General features: G+C 43.4%; 6 protein-coding genes across 6 annotated transcripts; 1 reads left to right on the top strand and 5 right to left on the bottom strand.

Moving 5' to 3' along the window:
• Nucleotides 1-930: 930 nt before the first annotated feature.
• EAE97_003295 (uncharacterized protein) lies at nt 931-2,721 on the bottom strand (the record flags this gene model as incomplete). The annotated part of the gene is made up of 1 exon (XM_038873807.1): nt 931-2,721. One exon carries the CDS (start codon nt 2,719-2,721, stop codon nt 931-933), a length of 1,791 nt encoding a protein of 596 aa, XP_038735670.1.
• Nucleotides 2,722-3,389: 668 nt separating this feature from the next.
• EAE97_003294 (uncharacterized protein) lies at nt 3,390-5,451 on the bottom strand (the record flags this gene model as incomplete). Its single annotated transcript, XM_038873806.1, has 4 exons — nt 3,390-4,317; nt 4,378-4,868; nt 4,940-5,051; nt 5,186-5,451. The coding sequence occupies 4 exons, from the start codon at nt 5,449-5,451 to the stop codon at nt 3,390-3,392; spliced, it is 1,797 nt and encodes a 598-aa protein (XP_038735669.1).
• Nucleotides 5,452-5,937: 486 nt separating this feature from the next.
• Nucleotides 5,938-8,274, bottom strand: EAE97_003293 (uncharacterized protein; the record flags this gene model as incomplete). Its single annotated transcript, XM_038873805.1, has 10 exons — nt 5,938-6,158; nt 6,226-6,379; nt 6,443-6,672; nt 6,765-6,962; nt 7,011-7,066; nt 7,129-7,362; nt 7,497-7,611; nt 7,662-7,808; nt 7,857-7,972; nt 8,036-8,274. The coding sequence occupies 10 exons, from the start codon at nt 8,272-8,274 to the stop codon at nt 5,938-5,940; spliced, it is 1,710 nt and encodes a 569-aa protein (XP_038735668.1).
• Nucleotides 8,275-9,076: 802 nt separating this feature from the next.
• Nucleotides 9,077-10,711, bottom strand: EAE97_003292 (uncharacterized protein). The gene is made up of 6 exons (XM_038873804.1): nt 10,619-10,711; nt 10,398-10,529; nt 10,160-10,252; nt 9,952-10,105; nt 9,690-9,895; nt 9,077-9,634 (listed from the first exon to the last, which is right to left on the bottom strand). Exons 2-6 carry the CDS (start codon nt 10,467-10,469, stop codon nt 9,503-9,505), a joined length of 657 nt encoding a protein of 218 aa, XP_038735667.1. The 5' UTR covers nt 10,470-10,529; nt 10,619-10,711; the 3' UTR covers nt 9,077-9,502.
• A 650-nt stretch (nt 10,712-11,361) lies between these two features.
• On the bottom strand, nt 11,362-12,220 carry EAE97_003291 (uncharacterized protein; the record flags this gene model as incomplete). Its single annotated transcript, XM_038873803.1, has 4 exons — nt 11,362-11,481; nt 11,542-11,885; nt 11,943-12,015; nt 12,062-12,220. 4 exons carry the CDS (start codon nt 12,218-12,220, stop codon nt 11,362-11,364), a joined length of 696 nt encoding a protein of 231 aa, XP_038735666.1.
• Nucleotides 12,221-14,705: 2,485 nt separating this feature from the next.
• On the top strand, nt 14,706-18,705 carry EAE97_003290 (uncharacterized protein; the record flags this gene model as incomplete). Its single annotated transcript, XM_038873802.1, has 8 exons — nt 14,706-16,037; nt 16,098-16,250; nt 16,303-16,611; nt 16,665-16,865; nt 16,916-17,191; nt 17,263-17,434; nt 17,505-17,729; nt 17,789-18,705. 8 exons carry the CDS (start codon nt 14,706-14,708, stop codon nt 18,703-18,705), a joined length of 3,585 nt encoding a protein of 1,194 aa, XP_038735665.1.
• Nucleotides 18,706-20,689: the final 1,984 nt, after the last annotated feature.

Genomic DNA, 20,689 nt, shown 5'->3' with positions numbered 1-20,689 from the left:
TTTGGCTACTCAATGGACTATGCCTATCCAATACCCTTTCGTATCCATCACTACTGCATTGCATGCCCGAATTACTCTTTTCACATCATTTCGGTCTCTAAGAAAGAGATATTCGATCGTTCTGCTTCGAATCAAACTTCGTCTATGAATTATTGATGGCCTTAGGAATAGCATGTAAGCGAAATGATTTCACGTTTCTTACTAAACAGCAGTGGTGTGTAGCTTTCAGCTCCATCGATCCTCAGTTTACCTTCTTCCTATTTCCTCATCTCCAAAATATCCAGAGATAGAAATCAGTTCTATCAAGAACGCCAAGGGACTTCAGATTTCGATATTACTGAGCCAAAACAAGCGACTTTCTTATTCTGATTTCAAGAGATTGAACAGGCATACGATGCTGTCTCGCCTGAGGAATCCGTAGTACAGACCAATAAACCACACATCATGATAATGGTAATACCAAGAGCAGGATCAACATCAATTAGGTTAAGGTCAGAAATGCTGTTGTAAGGACACTACTTTGATGAAGTGTGGACGCCAGTTAAGAAAGCATACTACGCACGAAATATGCAAATTTATCTTCAACAATCTCGTCATCATGCACATTATCACTGCTTCGCTGATAGGAAATTAATAGGCTTTCTTAGATTGCTACGAACTGATATTAAAGCAAAGATCACCATCTGACAAATAAAGCTTGAGAAACGGAACTGCCCAGCGCAAATCTCTTTGAACTGCCATGCCGTCATGGCACACGTTTCGTTTCATATTTCGAACCTACGATTCTCCCACTTGACGAGGAACTCTAGGTTGTGTAAAGACCCTCGTAGAGTCTGAATGTTCCAAATGATCAGGAAAATTCTGATCATCGCATTGCCCCAAAATGTCGAATCCCTCAACGCACCCGGATATCCCATTACCACCACTATCTTATCCATGGTGCCCAACATGCCCAAATCTTGCATCCGCAAGCCTAGCTTCGCCCTCACCCTCAATAGCCCACTGTCTCTGCCTTCTCTGCCCTTCCCTTTCCCTAAACATTCTACGCTGTCTCTGCGCCTGAAGCGTATACCAGTAAAGCCAGCTCTGCAACGGACCCCATCCACGACAAAACTCCGCCCAAACCCGCGTCGCAGAAACTCCCGGCCAACCTTTCTCAGCGAACATGCGCGGCCAGTCCCGCATATCGAAAAATCGCCGATCGCGATGGTCTGGTGCATCTAAGACCCAGTGAAATTCGGCCCACATGCGGTTTTGCAGAGGCGTTCCGTCTGTCCATCGACCCGCTTTCTTTTCCTGATTTCTACGCTTGGCTCGCCAGGTGGCACTCATGACTTGTGCAATTCGACGTCGGGCTTTGTGTCTCTTGGGAATGGGCTCCTCAATTTGGGTCTGTTCCATATCGTCTGCTTTCGCGGCCATCTTCTCAACGACATCGATTTTCCGCTTCAATTTTCCGGACTCTGCGTCGGTATCATTTGCAGCCCATGCCTTTACCCCATCCCAAATCTGACAATTCTTGATATGGACCTCCTCCCTAAACCCTCTACCCTTCAAATCATAGAAAATACGTTTCCTCTGTGCCCACCAAGCCCCAGGCATTCTCTTCTGTCCGCGTCCAGCCATCCTCTCTTTCTCCGCATCCAGGCCCTCAAATACCTTCTCAAAAACACCCTCTGCTAACCCCCCATCAACAACAATTGAATCTACCTGTTCGCCCCACGAGAAATTCAAAAGCTGCTCTTGCAACTGAACCACTTCCAAAATCTTCGTATTAGGTTTCTGCCACGGATTGAAATTATCATGCCACTGTTCTCCCTGAACTCGTGCGCGATTCCATCCCGAATTCATATCCAGATGTGGATAAGGATTGAGCTGTTCATCGCGTCGACACTTTGCCATAAATCCAGCCATCTCATACCATTCCCTCAAGCTCTCTTTCACCATCCTGGGGTGCAAGTGAATTTTGGACGGGAGTGGTGTTCTGGAGGCGAATGACTCGGCGAGACGGCGGGAGTCTGGTTGGCCGTATTTGCGCGGTGTGATTGGGGGCGACCGTACGCATTGTAGATATGTTTGTTGGCTGAGATCTCGATTGAAGAAGGCTGGTCGTGGTGCAGGAAATTTAGGGCAAATGTTGGGATACTTCTCGTAGAGTGCTCGGAGTTCAATACGGCTTATTGGACTGCCGATCATTGAATTTGCTGAAGTAGTGATCAAGCTGGTGACAATTTCACTTGGGTTGCAGATTTTTCCTTTGTAATTTGGGTACTGAGGAATGCTGATTTCCGGAACGATAGTGCTGTCAGATGCTTGCTTTTGGTGGACAGTTTTAGAGACAACTGCAGTCTGAGCTGTGTTATCGACTTTCAGACTTGGGTTTTTGCTGGTGGATGTGGAGTTGGATGCTGGGCTGGAACTAGATCTGGAGCTGGGCAGTGAAGGTTCTGGTGTCAGCATAAATGGCTTTGTGTTGACCGTCAGAGGATCGATATCTTTATCATCGACAGCCTTATGCTCTGCAGTTGTACAAATACCAGTTCCTTTTCCATTACCTTTATCAAAACCTGATCCAGGTTTGTCAGCTAACCCTTTCAATCTGAGTTTGTCATCACAGATAGAAACAGAAGAATTGAAAAGCTGAGCAAAGTCAACATCTATGTAAGAATCAAGAGCCCGAAATTCTTGTAATGGTGTCTGTGTAGCAAAAATTTGTTCCATTGAAATGGTGATTTGTTTGTTGTCCTCAAGAAGTTAGAGACTGTTTTGTTAAGTTGAAGCTGGCCGAGGAATCAAAAACCTATTCTGTGGTTGTTGGGCTGGAGAAACTGGCATGGGGCCAGAAAGAAATTGGGAACAAATTTAAGAAGTACACACCATATACAGTGAATAGAAGATGACTAACAATGTCCTAAAGTAATATCAATAGAATTTGATACATCAACTAAGAGCAATAATATGTGTCTGAAGATGATCAGGTAATAGTAGTTGTTTTGATACAACTCGAGGGGTTGCGCTCGCTTAATTGGTTTGAATGGACAGGGGATTCCTCATCATGACTTTCAAAGCGTCAAGTGGTAATACATGATCTAGCAATTTGACCTTACAAGTTTGATTGCAAAAGTCTTCGGGAAAAAAAAGAATCGCAAAATTCAGGACCCGCCCAGCAGACTGCCAGATCTTTAAGATATAATTGTTTCGATTAATTGAACATTTTTGGATCTTCCAAATGTTAGTGGAACCCACAATAATTGACCATACACCACACCACAATGTTACACCAATTTTATTCCATTTTCCAAAAATTGACCAATACCCAACCAATCAAGCTCCAGTAAAACCCCGTATCATCATTCATTTCTCGTATCACTGACCCCGTAGGGACCTGATTATCGCCAATTCCCCTGACTCAATGATAGAAGCCCTTGTATACAATCGACATCGTCCTTCTTGCTCGGGCTCACCGGAGCTTGCATAAATTGCTGAACATCATCATCGGGAGCTTTGGTGTTCTTTGTACTAGCTTCTGCATCCTCATAAACCTGAGGCTCAGAATGAGCACTATTTCTTCGCTTATTCTTGCTGACGCTAAAGTCTGCGTGAGTAGGGATACTAGGGTTGTCTTGAAGAATTCCTTTCGGTCCTCTGTCACTCTCCTTTTGAATATGAGCAGGGCGCCGGCGTGTGTTTACGCTATTTTGAGACGGGATCCAATTCTCCTTGTCCGAGTCTCCTGACGGAGATCTCATCAACGGATCTTTATCATTAATCGGCTGCCCCGCTTTTTTAATACCACTCTGCATCCTCGCAACACTTGACGATGCGCGTCCCATTTTAGGTCTCTTCCCTTGCAGATTCGGTCGAGATGGTGTGTTTCGTTTATTTGGGTTGGGTTTCAAAGCACTGCTGCTTGTCGAGCGGATAAGACTAATAGCTGCGATTGCTGAACCACTGGACTCATTTTCCGCCTGAGTGGTGAGTTCGTCACGAGGCTCTCCTTCGGCACAAAATTCCCAAGTCCGTGCATCACGCGAGCGGCCACTTAGTAGACGAGGCGTGAAAGGCCCATTAAAGGATGAAGATCCGAGAGGCAGGGCACTATGGCTGCGATATAGGCTTCGCATTCGCTTTAGTGGAATAACGCTAGGCAATGACGATGTAGGCCGTTCGGCATGTGGGCGGGGAGGGGTAATATCTCCTTCAACTAACTCTGCTCTACCATCCAGGCCAGTTGAAAGACGTACTCGAGAAGTAGCAGATGGAGTAGTATCTGTTGTGATTCTTTCAGGGCAAGATGATGGGAAGATTGGTCGAGAACTGGAGATACTTTGTCAGTAGCTTATTCGCGATAGAAGAATTAAAACAGGGATTGCATACATGGTGGGAGTTGTGAACATGGCACTGTGAGGAGCAACAGGGGTTGAGAATGGGTTCACGTTATTCCAACGATTGGCCAGATACCCAGGTGTAGCGGAAAATGATTGAGATAAGGCTTCCGAAACCGATTGAGAGCGAGTTTCCTTGCTGGGTGTCTCTGAGACTTGAGAACTGGGTTCGGTCTTTACCGGAAGCTTTTTGGTACCTTCCGCAGGTTTCTCTGAAGATTTGATTGTAGGTGTTATTTCGGGTCCTGACAGCGCAACGTCCTGTGAAATTCGAGATTCGTCCTCATTATCAAGTGTTCTTAAAGCCTCGTTTGGCAGTAATGATTCGACTTGCTCGTCTGTTTCCTGACTGCTACTATAGTTGACTATGGATGCAGGGTCAGAAGACAAGGGATTCAGACCAAGACCAAAGGCTGCAATCTCATGTGGGAGAAGTGGACGCGACTTTCTTCGGTTGATTTGGCGACGATTTTGGAACCATATCTATGGGGATTGACTAGTCAGTCGGGACGCGTCTTGTAACAAAGTACAATAGAACTCGACAGTATCCATACCTGAACTTCCTTCTCGTTCAATCTAACACTTTTGACAATTTCTGCACGCGCTGCTTTGTTCGGTTTGGGGTTTTCCTTATACTGGGCTTCGAGAAATGCTTGGTCTTCGGGGCTACAGACATCAACTCATCAGCATACCACACTTCGTATAATATATAACTTTTTGAATGGAAATAGCAAAGTTAAGCCAGAAGTATTGAAAGAGAAAGACCAGGAAAGGGCAGACGGTGATATAATCCTGCATACCTAGTTCGTTTCCTTTTTTGCTTTCCGCCTTCCGATTTCCCTTCATTATCAGGGGCCTCTTCTTTGAGGGGAACAAATGTCGCAATATCGTGTGAGGAACTGGCAGGCTCTAACTCTCCACTGTTGTCTGAGTAATTCGGATGTTCCTTTTCTACTTCAGGTAGGCTCCGGGGGTCAGTTCCAGAACTAGGTTGAGGGATATGTTCAGGGAGAGTTGGTGAGGGAGAGCGGGGTGGAGGCATCGGGGGTAGAGTCGCGTCGTCCATATTAATGATTATTCATACCAAACGAATATGTAATTGAGGGATGGGATATAGAAAATAAATCCTCGATAACAAAAATTCCAATTCCTGTGTGGATAAAATGAATTGGGAGGGATGAGGAACTACAGGAGGAAGATTTGTATGCATGAGTTGAGGTCGACGCGTTTGGGGAACCGCGACGCAAGCGAGGATCTAAAGAATCTAAGGAATTTCCACATCTACCCCGGAACAGATAATGTTATCATCACGAAGTATGACCAATTAATTTAAATGTTTCATGCAATTCAAATTCAATTGACCAGAACCTTGAAGGTTTGTCAATATTTCACAGTCAATTTTTCATAGTTCAAAACAGAGTCTTGGTATTATATCTATAATTGCTTCATGACGAACGATTGATCGTCAACACGTGACCTGCATGCACTTTCAAATCCAGGACAAGGATTCTTAGTGGTAAGTATACTCTTATACAGAAACACTTTTCCATCTTTACCAGTTGGGTAATCCATCTGGTAGAACTGCTGCGGTACTAGATCCTGATGTGGATGACGGTAAGGCAACAAAAGGTTCAGTGTGAGTAGCTGAAGCGACACCCGGGCTTGAATAGTTACTGGCAACTCTTGCCTTTCCTTCCGCGATGTCGAGGTCAAGTAAGGTTCGTCTGAAAAATTCCAAACTTGCTACTGGCTGGTAGTATGGTACTTCATGACCTTTTTGTGAAAGTCAGTAAGTGAATAAAGTGTTGATCGTGTATAAGTATAAGGAAATATGACGCACCTGCTTCATAGATTCTCAAGAAACTGAAGTTTCCATACTGTCTCACTTCTCCATACTCTGTTCCATCGACGATGAATGGAGCATATCCTGCTGCCGCAAACTCAGCGCTGTGAGTATAGTTTGCGGCCAAGGAAATGGCTTCTCCTCCAAACCACTATTTGATTATGTTAGTTTAGGTTCTTAGTTTGACGAATTAACTATCTGGGCATAAACTTGCATTGCAAATATAATCTGCATCACCATAAAATAGTGATACTCTAACGTCGTTTGCGAGTAAATATTCTAGATCTTCCAAGAAAGTGGGATAGACAAAATCTCCAGTCTGTTGGAATGCGTAGTAAACTTCATTGTTGGCGTCCTCGCTATAATTTAAGTTCACTCCTAGAGCATTTTGTGTAGAGGCCAAATTGAGGTAATCAAGAAAGTACGTTGGTGGAGTTGGATCATCTGAAAATTTGATTAGCTCAAGTCCATGTCAATAAAATCTTTGAATCGTATGGAGAAGAAATTGAGGAGTGTATCAAAATGAGCAAACAAACCATATGGATGTCTGATGTCATAGGCTCCCCGCCCTCCATATGTATAGAAGACACCTTCCACTGCGTCTCTGCAGAGGTTCTCTGCTTCAGTGCAAATTGCTTGCTCTGCAGCCGTTGTCAAATTTGTTGCTCTGCAAAAACCAATCTGATCTAGGCAGCCATTGCCCATATTCAAAGCAAACTTCGCAAAGTTGTAGACTATTGTAGTCAGTATAGTGAACGAATATTTGGTAGCAGTTCAAGTACCTGTGTCGTTATAAGCCTTGATGCCATATGTGTTATTCACGGCAAATTCGGGATAGCTATCAGTTTACATGATTAGTAGATCTTCGATGCATATACAAACATTGGTGACCTGACTTACAAGGGTGCTTGAATATATTCGTCGATAATTCCATTACCAACACCAAGGGTGTTAAAGTCTAGTTGGATACCAGGAATAGTGCCGTTCGCAATTTCTTGGTTTCTGTCGTAGAAGTACTTGTAAAAAGCTGGACCATAGTGACCCCCGTAACTTTCTGTCCATAGATTGAATTCCTTTTTCATGTTGAGGTTGACAGCTGGGTCGAGTTGGGGCAAGCCGCCAAGAAACCCTTGCCTGTGAAACATTAGGACGATGAAAATTTTACAACCCGTATAGAAGGCTGAAGATAACAGAGATGAGAGATCCCAGAAATTGAAGCATGAGCAGCTAGCTTCAGCGTCTTCAGTAGAGGAAAAAGTGTTTCTTACAGAACGTGCCAAGCGGCCACAGCAGACAAATCTGTCGTGTCGAGGGCTGTCGCATTGATGATAGGATATCTTCCTTGCGCTCCAGCGAATGAAGAATTTTCATAAACACTGGTGACTGTTACTGAAGTTAGTACGTCTTCATGGGCGATGCGCTGAGCTACTTACATGGATTCAAACTTCCTTCGCCTTCAGAGCCATACGAAAAGCCAACACCCAGAGGTTGGGAAAGGAACAGTAAGTTCGAATACTCGCTAAACGAATAAGGGTTCAATTCGGTAGTGAGGTTTGCTGTAACATTACAAGGCCCCAATTCTAGCAAGGTCAGCTAGATTCCAATGAGTGTTCCAGAATGGTACATACCTTGGAAGAGACCGATCATAGAATCGGAACCTGGTCCACCATTAAGCCATAAAGTGACTGGTGCATTTGCGGGATCGTTTCGAGCTTCGAAAAACCAGAAGAAGGTGTGTGAGTTGCTGAGAAAGCTTAGCATCTTGGGACTACAATACTTCAAATGACAGGGTTCAAGAATAACGTACGCATCAAGGTCGATATATCCCGAGTAGGAGTTCACACCAGGTGTTGTTTCACACACGCCTTCTTTCCCAGGCTCCTTGTAACGAATTGTTATGTTTTGAGGTGTAACCAGAGTCTTTACCCCAGTTGCATTTGCTGGGACGCCTCGGCCTACCAGACTAGCTTGCACATTCCTTTGGGTGATTTTGGCACCGTTCACCACTGTGAACAATGCCAATCCTGCCGTTATTGGAGAAATCATTGTTTTCACAAAGGAGTATATTCAACAAGAGTGTCATAGACTTGCTCTTATGTACAGTCTTGGGGGGACAGTACTTATAGGTATGGAAAACACTTTAACATCGCGAATCTTAACGTCCTTCCTGATGTGTTTTAGCTCATTATCGCTATGCAAAACGCCTGCGTCAACTCCACTGAATGAGCAGTATTCAAACCTCGTCACATCTCAAGCAGTTGAATCGAGTTCGGAATACGAGGTATAGTAGCCGCCTCATCATATTGCAGATCGAGTGACGATAATGCTTCAAGGATAAATCTAGAAATCTTGCTGGAACTGCATTGCGTAGGATAGGGTTTGTAGATAAGACAAATGAATACAAACTTTTTTCACCTTTTTTTTGGTAATCGCTACCAAGAACACAGGGAGAATTCGGCTCGGAACCTATTCATTGGGCAATTATGTAGAACAAACTTCTTAGCCTTCGCTCAACCTGGTATAATGTTGCACACGATAAGAAGTGGTGCGGGGTTTGTTGGCTGGGGTATCTAAATGCAATATTCGTGTATTTCTCATATCGGAGAAGCATCTCTGTTGGGAAATGCATCTCATACAGGGATAGAACTGGCGAAAACAACGAAGAGTATATCGTCATATCTTTTAAGGTCAAACCGATACCAAAAACCGATGACAAGTAAACAAAAAGCATGAGGGGTAGGTAGTAATAAGAACTTCTAAATCGACATCCGAGCTTCCTTCTATGGCTTAGTAGTTAAGTCTGACCGCTGATATAGAAAGTATCTAGATTTGAGATTGGCAAATGATGAGATGTGCTGACAATACATGTCTGGGAGGCTGGGTGATACCTAAAAAAAATCAATTTCCTGGTCATATCCAATCACATTTTAACCATTGTTTTCCCGTTATGGCCTTACAAGCCCTTGAGTTCATAAAGTTGTCTATCAAAAGAACTAATGGCTTTTTGCTCTAGCTACATAAGCTGCCAATGGCAGTGATATCTCGAGAATTGATTCCATCTCAAGATGTTCGTCGCTCGTAAAATTCCCAATCCATCCCTCCCAGCATACCCCTTGGCCTGTGATGTGCCCTGCCCCGAGTAAACGAGAGAGCGTCATCTGCCTCTATCCGCAAAACCGATCGACAGGAGAAATGCAAATACAACCGAGAGAAAAAGAACTATCTAAGATGCTGCTGATTGATCGAAGGTCCTCCGGACATTATTGCGATCGATTTACAAATCGTTGTCATCCTCATCTGGAAGTGGCATAGCGGCGGCGTCTTCCATCTCCTTGTGGTAAACCTTCAAGAGCTCCTCGTCGACTTGTGCAGTTGGTGGTGCCAATGCTGGTGCAGCAACGAATTCCTGATACAGATTAGTCACAGTACTTTGAAAATTATGGGAATAGTTGTGTCCGTACCAAAGTTGGGTTACCAACGAGCTTGCGGGCCAACCACAAGAAAGGCTTCTCGAAGTTGTAGTTGGATTTGGCCGAAATATCGTAATATTGGAGGTTCTTCTTTCTGTGGAAGGTTATAGTCTTTGCCTTTACTTTACGTTCCTTGACATCGACCTTGTTTCCGGTAAGAACAATAGGAATGTTTTCGCAAACACGAACCAAGTCACCTATTCGGAAAATTAGTTTTCAAACGATTTCAACACAAGGTTTTGAAGCAACTTACGATGCCAGTTAGGAACGTTCTTGTATGTGATACGGGAAGTAACATCGAACATGATGATACCGCATTGGCCGTTAATGTAATATCCATCACGGAGACCTCCGAACTTTTCTTGTCCAGCAGTATCCCAGACGTCGAATTGAATGTTTCCCAAGTTCTGCAAGCGTTAGTAAACCTTGCCTCGGATCAAGGTGGGGAATTCGCAACGTACGGTAGTAAATCCAAGGGGGTGAACTTCGACACCGAGAGTGGCAATATATTTCTTCTCGAACTCACCAGTCAAATGGCGCTTGACGAAGGTGGTCTGTTTGATGATTAGTCTATGATTCAAGGCGCTACTATGCAGCTATCGTTGGAATGAAGGCGCAAATTTCGCGACAATGATATCCAGCTTGACAACTTGACAACGGCAGGAACAACATGATCATCTGTAAGTTCGACTTGCTTACCTTTCCGGTTCCTCCATCACCAACAAGCACAAGCTTGAAGGTTGGTGTGGTTGTAGCAGCGGGATCCGCCATGATTTCTTAATGTTTTCGTTAGGTAGAAATTGAGGTAAACAGATCTCGCACAGGTCGATACTGTTGATGAAATGATCAGCGCAAATGAAAATTTGTCGATGCGAAAATGAATTTGATGACTAGGAGAGTTGTAGAGGAGGAGGGGGTACCTGTTATCGTTGAAAATTCGTCGTGGACGTGGTGGAGTATGATTTGGTCTCCAAGGATGTGAGAATGTTTTGATTGCTACAAGACCAAAACTTTAGAGAGAAGAAAGCGGTGGGCGAACTTTATGTAAGCGAAAAATGGATTTTTTGGTGGTAGAAGTCACGTTATTATTCTGTCATTCATTGGATTCATTCACCTGTCAACCAAATTTCAAAATCTTGGAACCGTGGAATTAAGTGGAATGAAATTTTTGAATGCTTGAATACAGTTTGTGAATTATCACATTACATTGTTTTGTTTCGAAATTATTATTTGATTTTATCTGATTCGAAGCCTTTAGGCAGTATGGTGTGTACTTACTACAAGCCTACCTGCAGGTAAGTAAATGATATCAAAAGTATTACTTGCACGCACAACTACCTACCAGGTATCAAGATAGTCACAAGTATATATTCTATCACAGTATCTTCCGGAAGCTACTGAGAAGCTACTGGTCAACTGCCCTAGATACCAGGTGTAAGATTATCTCGTCGTTTCTATACCAGGCTATCTAGCTTGACCTTGATACACAGAAAGTGTTGCTGGTAACTACTAACATGTATTGAATTCAACGATGCCCAAATCAACCTTATGTGTTGGCATGGAAAAGATTGGGCCAAACTATTCCACCAGAACCCAAACGCCATGCAAACTCCTACGCTCGAATAGCAGATGCCACAGTGTGTCAAGAGTAGGCAATTTTAATCTACAATGGCAGAATATGACAGCCCAAAAGCCCTCTGCCTCCCCAGTTTCTTCGTGGTGTCAAACTTAATTGTAGCTCTTGGCGTCCCAAATCTCTTGAAACCTTTACCATAACCTCGCGCTATTGTAAAAGTATAAATTAGTAAGATTTTCAACCATCTAGTCATGATGTAGAACATACACCCTCATTTCCTTGTACACATTCTCCCACCCTTTTTAAGCCATCATGATTCGCATGATTGACATAACCAAAATTTCTGATCGTATCACCAGCTTTTAGACCAGCGTCGTCCGCAGGGCTTCCCGCTGCAACACTATTGACCTTTGCGAACGGTACATCCAAAGGTGCTGGCTCATCGAAAGAAGGTACAATTCTACTAGCCTGAACTTCGTCGACGACGGGCTCCTCTGTATTTGGGTTCTCGGCAAGTTTTGCAAAATGTTCGTGAATATGCTTCTCAATGACGCTCATGAGAGCTTTGTGGTCGTTTTTGAGATAAATTATTCGTGATCTAGTAGTTCTAACTTGAGGGAAGAAATTAGCCAAGATCATACATAATTTCATGAAAGTAGAATGCTCACTTTGTGCAACGTCCAAATCTGCTCTAGGGAAACCATCAGGAGTCAAAAGTCTTGTATTCATGTCCACACCATGCTAATATTTATTAGTAGAAGCTCATATGATTTGAAGTATAACCTGCCGAGTCAAGAACACCACTCAGAGCTTTGATTTCAGCTTCTATATTGTCTTTCTTAGCCTGAAGTTGAGCAAGTGTTAGGCCATTGGTTTGCACTCCATTTGTGGCTCCTAGTCCAGATGTAGGACCAGAAGGAATCGTAGGGGCATGTAGATTTTCCATGTTTAAAGGTAATCCCATCTCACGTTGTGCTGCTGCTGGATATTCTTTAAGAAAGTGAGATCATTCATTCAGCCTTGTGGATTATGTTAGACCAGGCTGCGTTGATAGACGCAATGCATTAAGCTTATGTAAAAAAAATGGCGGGGTAAAACAAAGTAGAGCTCCGATGATGACTAATCGCCTGTACCATAATTCTGTATTCACTCCAGTTGACCAACTTCAGTTCCTGATGAGCGTCTTCATGAAGCTGTTGAATCACAAGTGTGATTTGGTTTTGTAAGTTTACTTAGACAGAACAGTGTGAAGATTAATATATCAGACCTTTTCTTCCTTCCAAATGTGTTATATGATGATAAAATGCACTATGGATACCAAGTTGGCGATTTGCTAGTTGAAGTTTTCTTGTAATGAAGGGGGAATGAGAAGTTTGCAATGCCAGAGTCAAGTCACAGTACATTGGGAATGGAAAATATAACCATCATGACAGTCTGGAGACATATCATACCTCTGCAGGTCTCTCTTCCCCATCATCCTTGCCCGTTCATTCAGCCATTGTATATGGGTGTTCAGCGCATCTCTAGGCCAAGAAGCCAAAAGAATAGCAATTTATCTTCATATTATTGTGGAACTTGTACACCACCGAGAATTGGTGCTTCCCTCTAGCATGATGGTAAATGCCAGTTTGAGAATCAAAGCAGTTATGAATTAGCAGCATCAGCTCGATGCCATGGAATACTATCTCAACATCCACGTAGTGATATCGGCGGGGTTAAAATTATTAGTATTCACGTAAACTTTGTGTCTTTGCAAGAGGCGCATGTTCCTTTCCTCAAAAGTACCCTCTTTACTCCCTGAATATATCTTCAGCTTTGTAGGGGATATGGAAAAGCTTATAGGCTTGTCTGATGAATGTACTAGTGGCTGGCGTACGATTGTTGCATCGAAAGTTCTATAGAAAGAATGAGGAATTGGAAGGTGATTATAGAAAAATCGCGATAAAACTCCACGAAAAGATAGCTCTGTCGATTTCAAATCCTATTTGCTGTGTGTAAAACGTATTTGCAAGAGTCCATGCTTGGTTCTAGGGAGCAGTGCGAGGCTTAACTTCTGCATATATAACCCTTGTCACGTTGGTATATGTGAATGAAAACGTTGCGACAACCCCCTGTGTAGACCGCATTGCGAAGCTTCACCGCAGATACATACCCGGCGTTGTTATTTGCGACCCATAGAAAGAAATAGGGTTAAACAGTTGATGTATACGTTGAGTCGTATGACCTAAGTGCCGTTTCATTCTTTAAGTTTAAGTAGATGCAAGGTAACGCGCATTGGGCGTCTTATTATCTATAGGGCCACCAATACCATTAAGTGGCTACGAGCTAGCGAGTGAATCACTGTGATGGCCGATGACTGTCAGCATCGATGGCAAAATGTCACTGGGGCTGCGTTTCGAGAAACTCGTTGACGGTCTAAAAATATAGTTTGCGGATCAATCTAGCAGCGGTAGTCGAGAACTGCAACATTTTTGAATTTGCCGAATTCAACTGTTTCTCGGGGGGCTTTGGGTGTGGTTGACGACCTTTGTCAACTCCTCCAAAGTCTTCTACCTCTTTTGGTCAGTAAATCAAGACTTGAAAGGAAGTGTCTGGGGTTCGGCAGGCGTCAACCCAGAAGATCAGGTGAATGGCTTTTATTCAGTTAGTCTAAGCTAGAAGACGATTTTGTACGATCGTAAATGAGTCTGCGCATTCAAAAAGTAAGATCGAGAGAGCAAAAAGGAGCCAGCTTAATCATTTCAGAGAAGCTATTCAGTGCTGGTAAGTGAGGAGAAGTAATGCCCGAATGTATTTATACTGTCAAGGTTCTTACTCCACTTTTCAAATACCCAACATCATTACTTGAAGAGAGTAATTGACAACTTACAAGTAATCTTTGTGGCAGTTTTAGGCATATCTCTTGTTTGAGTTGTGATTTTGACCATACAAAACCTCATGATAAAGTGATACATAAGAATCTATGTGGAACTATGACAACTTCCCTAACTAGTGCTTGTTAATTTTGCGACAAAACTGAACATGAAAATTTAGTAGCAGACAATTGTTTTTGTTTATACTTTGTTTTTAAATTTTGTTTCGTGTTGTATCACTCGGACGATGAGTTGTTGTGGTCAAGTTTTTTTTTTTGGAAGACTCAACTTACATTTGAACTTACCCCTTCGCGTATACTTACACCAGAACAAACACACCTCGAACCTTCCCAACTTGACTTATGCCCAAAGAGTTGCTCTTTCTGTTCATTTCATTGTGATATCAGAATTGATTTCTTCAGTTGATCTTCTTTTCTTTCACAACTTTACATTGGCAGACCCTTCTTGGTCCATTGGAACGATTTTGTATCTACATTTTTGCTCCACTTGCTCCCTTTGCTTTTGCTCCTTTTTGATTCAATTTTGATTCGATTTTACTCCTCTCTTTTAAGGAATATTATGGAAAGTTGTATCCAGGGGGATAAAGCTCTTGACTCATCAACCAAACCCGTTCCCGTTCTCAAAAAAGTTGATACCTTGGTCAAGAAAATCACACCTCTTCGCGAATTTACAAATATTGGGACATCAAAGCATATTAAAGATAAATTTGGTGAGGAAGTTCCAACTCTTGGACAGAAGTGGTGGTCAAATAGTACAGCTGATCCTCCCGCCAAAGGCGTTCACGAAGCAAGGCATTGTCCAGAAAATTGCATCACCTTTGACACCAGATATACCATCAACTACTACAACGAAGAAGGTGTACCAATTGAAAGTCCTATCGAGGATCCTATCGAAGAACCTATCCGAGTAAAGAAGTTAATGTGGAACAGAGAAAGGACCTCTGAGCCCGCTGATACTGTTCATCTCGCCGACGATCTTATCAAAATGGAACCAGATACCTTAAGTCACCCAGGACAATCCGACACTAACGATCAATTTGATGACAATTCTAATCTTGGTCCCCCACCTATCATAAATCAATTCGTAGACGAGTCTACTACAATGCAAGTCATCAACCACCAAGAGAAGCTAGCAACCAGTGGCAGCTTTGACATCAGTTCCGAAATCAGTCACTCAGCCGTCGAAAATGAACGTGCGGGAGGATCCTTCACTGCCATGCCGGTCTCTGGCGACCGGGAGAAATCTGCCATAGATAACAGTTTCGGAAACAAAATCTCTAACACGATGCGAAATTTGGCTGCCAAAGGACTACAGGTGGTCAATGATTTAGATGAGAAAGCTGCTGCTCGCGCTCAATTTTTCGATGACACAGACGATCAATATACAAATGATCACATTGCGGCGATGACTGCGACCAGGCGCCATGACAAGTCTTCAACGAGTAGCAGTCTGGGAAGCAGAGTCTCTAGCACCATGCGTAACCTGGCTGAAGTTGGATTACAAGTTATTCATGATCTAGATGAGAAAGCCGCTCGTCACGCTAGGTTCTCCTTGGATAGTCCAATTCCAATGGAACCAGAGCCAGTAGTTGCAAATCAAACAAATCCCTTCGAAAAGTTTCTACACACCATCAAGCGACGGGGTGCACATAGAAAGACAACCAGCTGCGACATGCCTAGAAATCGTATTGAAGGAGGCTTGTTTGATTCACCCATCGCTTTGCAGAGACCTGGCCACAGAAAGTCCTTATCGGGCAGCTCCTATGGGTTTGTGAATAACATGAAGAGTGTTGGAACCAGTCTTGCAAGTTTCAGTATTGCACCACGTTCCAGAACAGGCATGTCCTCTCGTCATCAACGCACTGACTACAGCAGTAGAGCATCCTATGCTGTAAGTAATCTTCTTCCCGCCATCAACTCATAGCAGCACACGACTAATATCATTCAATAGGGAAGAGCTTCTGAAGATAACGGAAATTGCTTATCACGGGCATTTATCCTCGATAAGGAGGTAATGAAGCGCATGGAACAACGTCAAGGCGTCATTGAGGAGATTCTATCCACCGAAAAAGTTTACCTCGATGATGTTCAAGCTCTCATACGTGTATGCTGCAATAGATCCATGCCACTTCACTCGTTTACTGATCCTTATCTAGGTTTTTGACGGTCTCCTAATCGCCATCCCTATTCTCTCGCAGAGCTTACGCAAGTCCATTGTCATTACTCTCAAGGACATCTGGAACCACAATAATCAGCTCTATAATGAACTCGTCACAGTTGTGGCCAATACAAATAAGTCTTCTGGGGTAGGAGTGGTTAATCCACCAAATCACCCGCCAGTGAAGGGACACAAGAGATGGCAAAGTCTAGGGGAAGCACCTGCTTCGAATTCTACTGAAAGCCGTGGTCGACACATTGGTGATCCGAAGGTTGCGGGAGAGATTGCAAAGGTCTTTTGCGGAAAGGTTCGAAGATCATACTTTTCTTCATGGCACAAATACTAACACGTTATAAGCAGATCCGGGGATTGTTCTTGTATGAATCGTACGGAATCATGCATAGTGAGGTTATGAAGCAAATCCATACATCATATAGAACCACGGATGAATGGAAAGATTTCAATCAAGCAATCAGATCAACTGAGGAAATGATCATCTCTACTGATAATCGAGAGAATGGCTCCCGCAAAGGAAGACATTTTGATGATTACTTCATTAAGGTAAGGGAAAATATTTCTTTTGAATTTGCGAAAGCTGACAGTGTTTAAAGCCTATCCATCGTATTGCTAGATATGAAGTTTTGTTTGGTCGTCTCTTAGAACAAAGCCCAGTTTGTGATTGCCCGGAATCCTCAACCATGGTTGAGACTGCGCTTTTTCGACTCAAGGAAGTTCACAAGACAATGAACTCTGCTGCAGGTAATCATCAAAAGGCAACTGCTATGTCAAGAACATGGCTGTTACAGGATCGTCTACTTTTCACAAGCCAGGCAAGTCTTCGGATCTCAATTGACTGCCTTCTCCTACTAACATTACCCAGCCGGAAAGTAGATCTCGTGATAAGGTCCGCATGCTTGAGCAGAACCATTTGTGTGGTGTGCTTCATGCTTGTTGGCAGACACAAGACACTGTTGCAGGTCGTAACATCACCGGACAGTACCTTATAGCTCTCATGTATGAGAAATTCTTCGTTCTTGCTCAGCCTTCCGGAACACAAGATGAGATCTATGCCATTCAAGCCTGTATTCCGATCAGTGAGCTCACTGTGGAAGATGTTGATAACGGTAAAGGTATCACCAGTTTTTCTTACTTGGTCCCCTAAGCTCCATGGCTCTGTACATAGGTTTTAACATGAAATAGGCTTACAGTGTCACACGGCGCCCCATTCCTGGAAGATCGTATTTGAGCACATCTCTCAACTCTTTGAAATTATAGTGAGCGCATGCTCAGCAAAGGAAGAGTTGGAGTGGAAGAGCCGTTTGATCGATCGTTCTGGCAAACAGTACAATAGCACTGTTCAGCAAGAAATGACTGCATCATTATCACTTGATATCAAGCCGATGGGAACGGTCTATGGAAAGCCGGGTATGTCTCAAATATTTCTAATATGCTTCTGTTCTTTCGGTTAATCGATTCTTCAACAGGTACGGTTGCTCGACGCAACTCTATCCACAGAGCAACAACAATGAAAGGTCAAACTACCATTACTCGTAGCGTAATAGTTAGGAACACTAGTGCCACAGTCGAGCCTTCTCTTTCAAGCTCCGCTTCTCAGCTTTCGATCAACAGATCTCAATCCCTAGCCGGTCCTCATCGCCCTACAATCCTTGCTCCTTCCCGCACAGAGCGTGTCCGTCTCGAAACCCTTCTCGCCGACGTCTGGACCCGCGATATCATCCCTTACCCTGGCATGGGCTCCCGACCGCACAGAGAACACACAGTCAGAGCATCTGCAAGCTCCATGATGCGCAAGATTAGTCACGCAAGCATCTCCAGCATCACAAAGCGCTCGGGTAGTATTGCCAGTCTTCACAAGAGCGCAGAAGATCACACGGCCACCGAACTGGATAGTCTCAGACCGATGGTTCTCAATCGTCAAGCTCGTCACAACTCCAGCGATAGTATGCCGTTGCCCGAAGACGAACACTCCATGTGCCAGGATGTAAGCGGTGGAAGACAGGGTTCGCGACTTGCTGTGATTATTGATGAGAAGGAGGGTAGTACTGGTACGGGAGCTGCTCGTTCTACAACTGCCAGTCCAATCATGGCGCGTCTTGCAAGTTTTAGAAGCAAGAAGAGCTCGGGCTCGTTGGATGATTCGTTGAATTCTAAGCGCTCTTCCGCTTCCAAGTCTCCGTCGGGAAAGAGCTCGTTGGCTTTGCCAATTGTTACGGCTGCTCATGGAGAGGAGGTCAGAAAGGAGAATGTATTGCATTCATCGATGACGGTTGATGGTAGTAGTGGTGGAGAGGAAGTAGCTGGAGATTTATTGCAGGCGCAGCAGCGAAAGGGTAGAAATAGGGCCATGCTAATGGAGGGATTTAAGAATCTTTTCCGTTAGAGTAATAAGGGTTAGCACAATGACTTGTATTAAGTAATTCATAGGTAGCGTTTGTTTATAGAGAATTTTAAGGATTATTTGATATTCGTCAGCTTTGATGATGTGATTGTGGAGAAAATTTATGCGCGTTGAATAGTCTGGATTATGATTCTTGGGTCGGGTAATGATTTGTTTGTTGCTCGACTTCAGTACTTACACAGTGCTATGAGTTTAGAACAAGACCCGGAAAGATCTCCAGATATCGTGTTCCATTCTGGATTTTAGGTGGTGCATTTATATTCTCTTTATATGTGAGATCATAGGATATCGTGATCTTCCAAATCATAAATATTGAGGTAATACAAACTAGAAAGGTTGAGATGGTAGAACATAAAGTCGATTTCCGTTTAGTACTATGAGATCAAACTTCACGAATATACATATATTGGCCCATATACCTACTCGGACATATTTATTAAAATAACTCTAGCTAATAAGAGTTTGGGCTGGCCTGCATAACTTTCAGATTCAAAATGAGGGATTGAAGTGATCTCTCCTTAGGGCATTGGACCTATCGAATAAATCAAATTGTCCACACTCATTCATTAAGAGACTATCCACTGAAGTTACAAGATGGGTATGCGTAATTTTGCACAAGAATATAGATGAACTTTAACTGTATGCAATTCACTTTCATTTTACTTCACACGCAATCCTCACGAGATCGCTGATCCAAGCGAGATCACATTCGAAAACACCCGTCTATTGACTCAGAAATATTGAAAGTTTCCAAAATATGCCGGCAAATTCTGGCGTCCAGTGACCTGCCACAGTCTCACACCGGGGTCATCAGAGAACCTAGTGGATGGAAGTAGCCGCCCATCAGCCTAGGTATATTATCATAGCCTCTTAATTTAACTTCATCTACCATATACAATGTATAGAGGCAACGGTATTGACGAACGGGAGTACTGCAAGATGACTTGTGTGGATGCCGGCCGGGAGATATTGGTCCGCTTCATTGCTTGCCAGAGCTTTCGTCCTTTCTGATCTTGCTTGCAACCCGTAGAATCCTTCGCTCTTTCAACGTCAATGGCACTTCTGCCCTTGCATCTCAATGCACATAATCAATACCATAATTTACCAATATCCAATTTTCTAGCTCATCAGCCCTTGAATGACTACGCGCTACTTGGCCGAGCCCTGGAGAAAACGAGTATCATCGGAGATATTGGCAATGACGAGACAAGGTAACTTTTGCAAAGAGATAGTGACTGAAAAGAGTGCCAAAAAGATTAGACACTTACTCGATGCCGAGGCGGAGGAACGTTTATATAATTCTAATTGTAAAAGACGATGGAAACAAAACTCAGGAAATTTTGCATGTTCCATACCTCTGAAGCGTTGATCTTGTTTGTCAAGTTTCTATTGCTCGAGAGAAACCAAAACTTCGGGCTTCCCAAGTTGAATCTATACGTAGGACATCAATACGTGCCTCGTCCAGTAACAATCGCCAAGATCTTTCCCACAAGATCAGATGTATTTCGAAACGCCCGCAATCATGGTCGGCGTAGATGACTAGGCTTTCCAAGGTGTCGACATGGCATTTTTTTATGGTCTGGTAAGAGGGATGGCAGGACTGGATAGTATATAAGGCTGGGCAAAAGTGATGGAAGTGATAGCTTTCGATATGATGTACAATGTGTCTGTCTACACTGCCATGCGAATCCGATTTGTGAATGACCTGGGGAAGGTTACCAACGTTTGAAATACTGGCTTATGCAGTCTTATCTTTTGACGATGATGAATGAGAAAACCTCGATTCCAGTAACTGCTCACTGCCAATTGCCGAATAGTAAGCAATCTCGAGGTAGTCTGTAGCGTAGTAAGAGTAAAGATAAATTTCAAGCCCTTTATTTCATATCTCTCCGTATAGATCAATTATTGCACTATCGATTATTGAAAATGACATCCTTGCTATAAAAACACTTGATCGATCACTCTC

This window comes from Botrytis byssoidea (genome assembly GCF_014898295.1).
Source record: "Botrytis byssoidea strain MUCL 94 chromosome Unknown BBYS_005, whole genome shotgun sequence".
Taxonomy (NCBI): domain Eukaryota; kingdom Fungi; phylum Ascomycota; class Leotiomycetes; order Helotiales; family Sclerotiniaceae; genus Botrytis; species Botrytis byssoidea.
Note: the sequence above shows the minus strand (reverse complement) of the source record. Positions and strands in the feature narration are given on the sequence as shown.

What these genes read in the sequence shown, in the direction of transcription:
- EAE97_003292 (XM_038873804.1), bottom strand. Translation starts at nt 10,469, where the DNA reads ATGGCGGATCCCGCTGCTACAACCACACCAACCTTCAAGCTTGTGCTT. An exon ending in GTGATGGAGGAACCGGAAAG is followed by an intron (nt 10,253 to 10,397) that starts GTAAGCAAGTCG and finishes ATCATCAAACAG; the next exon opens with ACCACCTTCGTCAAGCGCCA. An exon ending in GAACGTTCCTAACTGGCATC is followed by an intron (nt 9,896 to 9,951) that starts GTAAGTTGCTTC and finishes TTTTCCGAATAG; the next exon opens with GTGACTTGGTTCGTGTTTGC.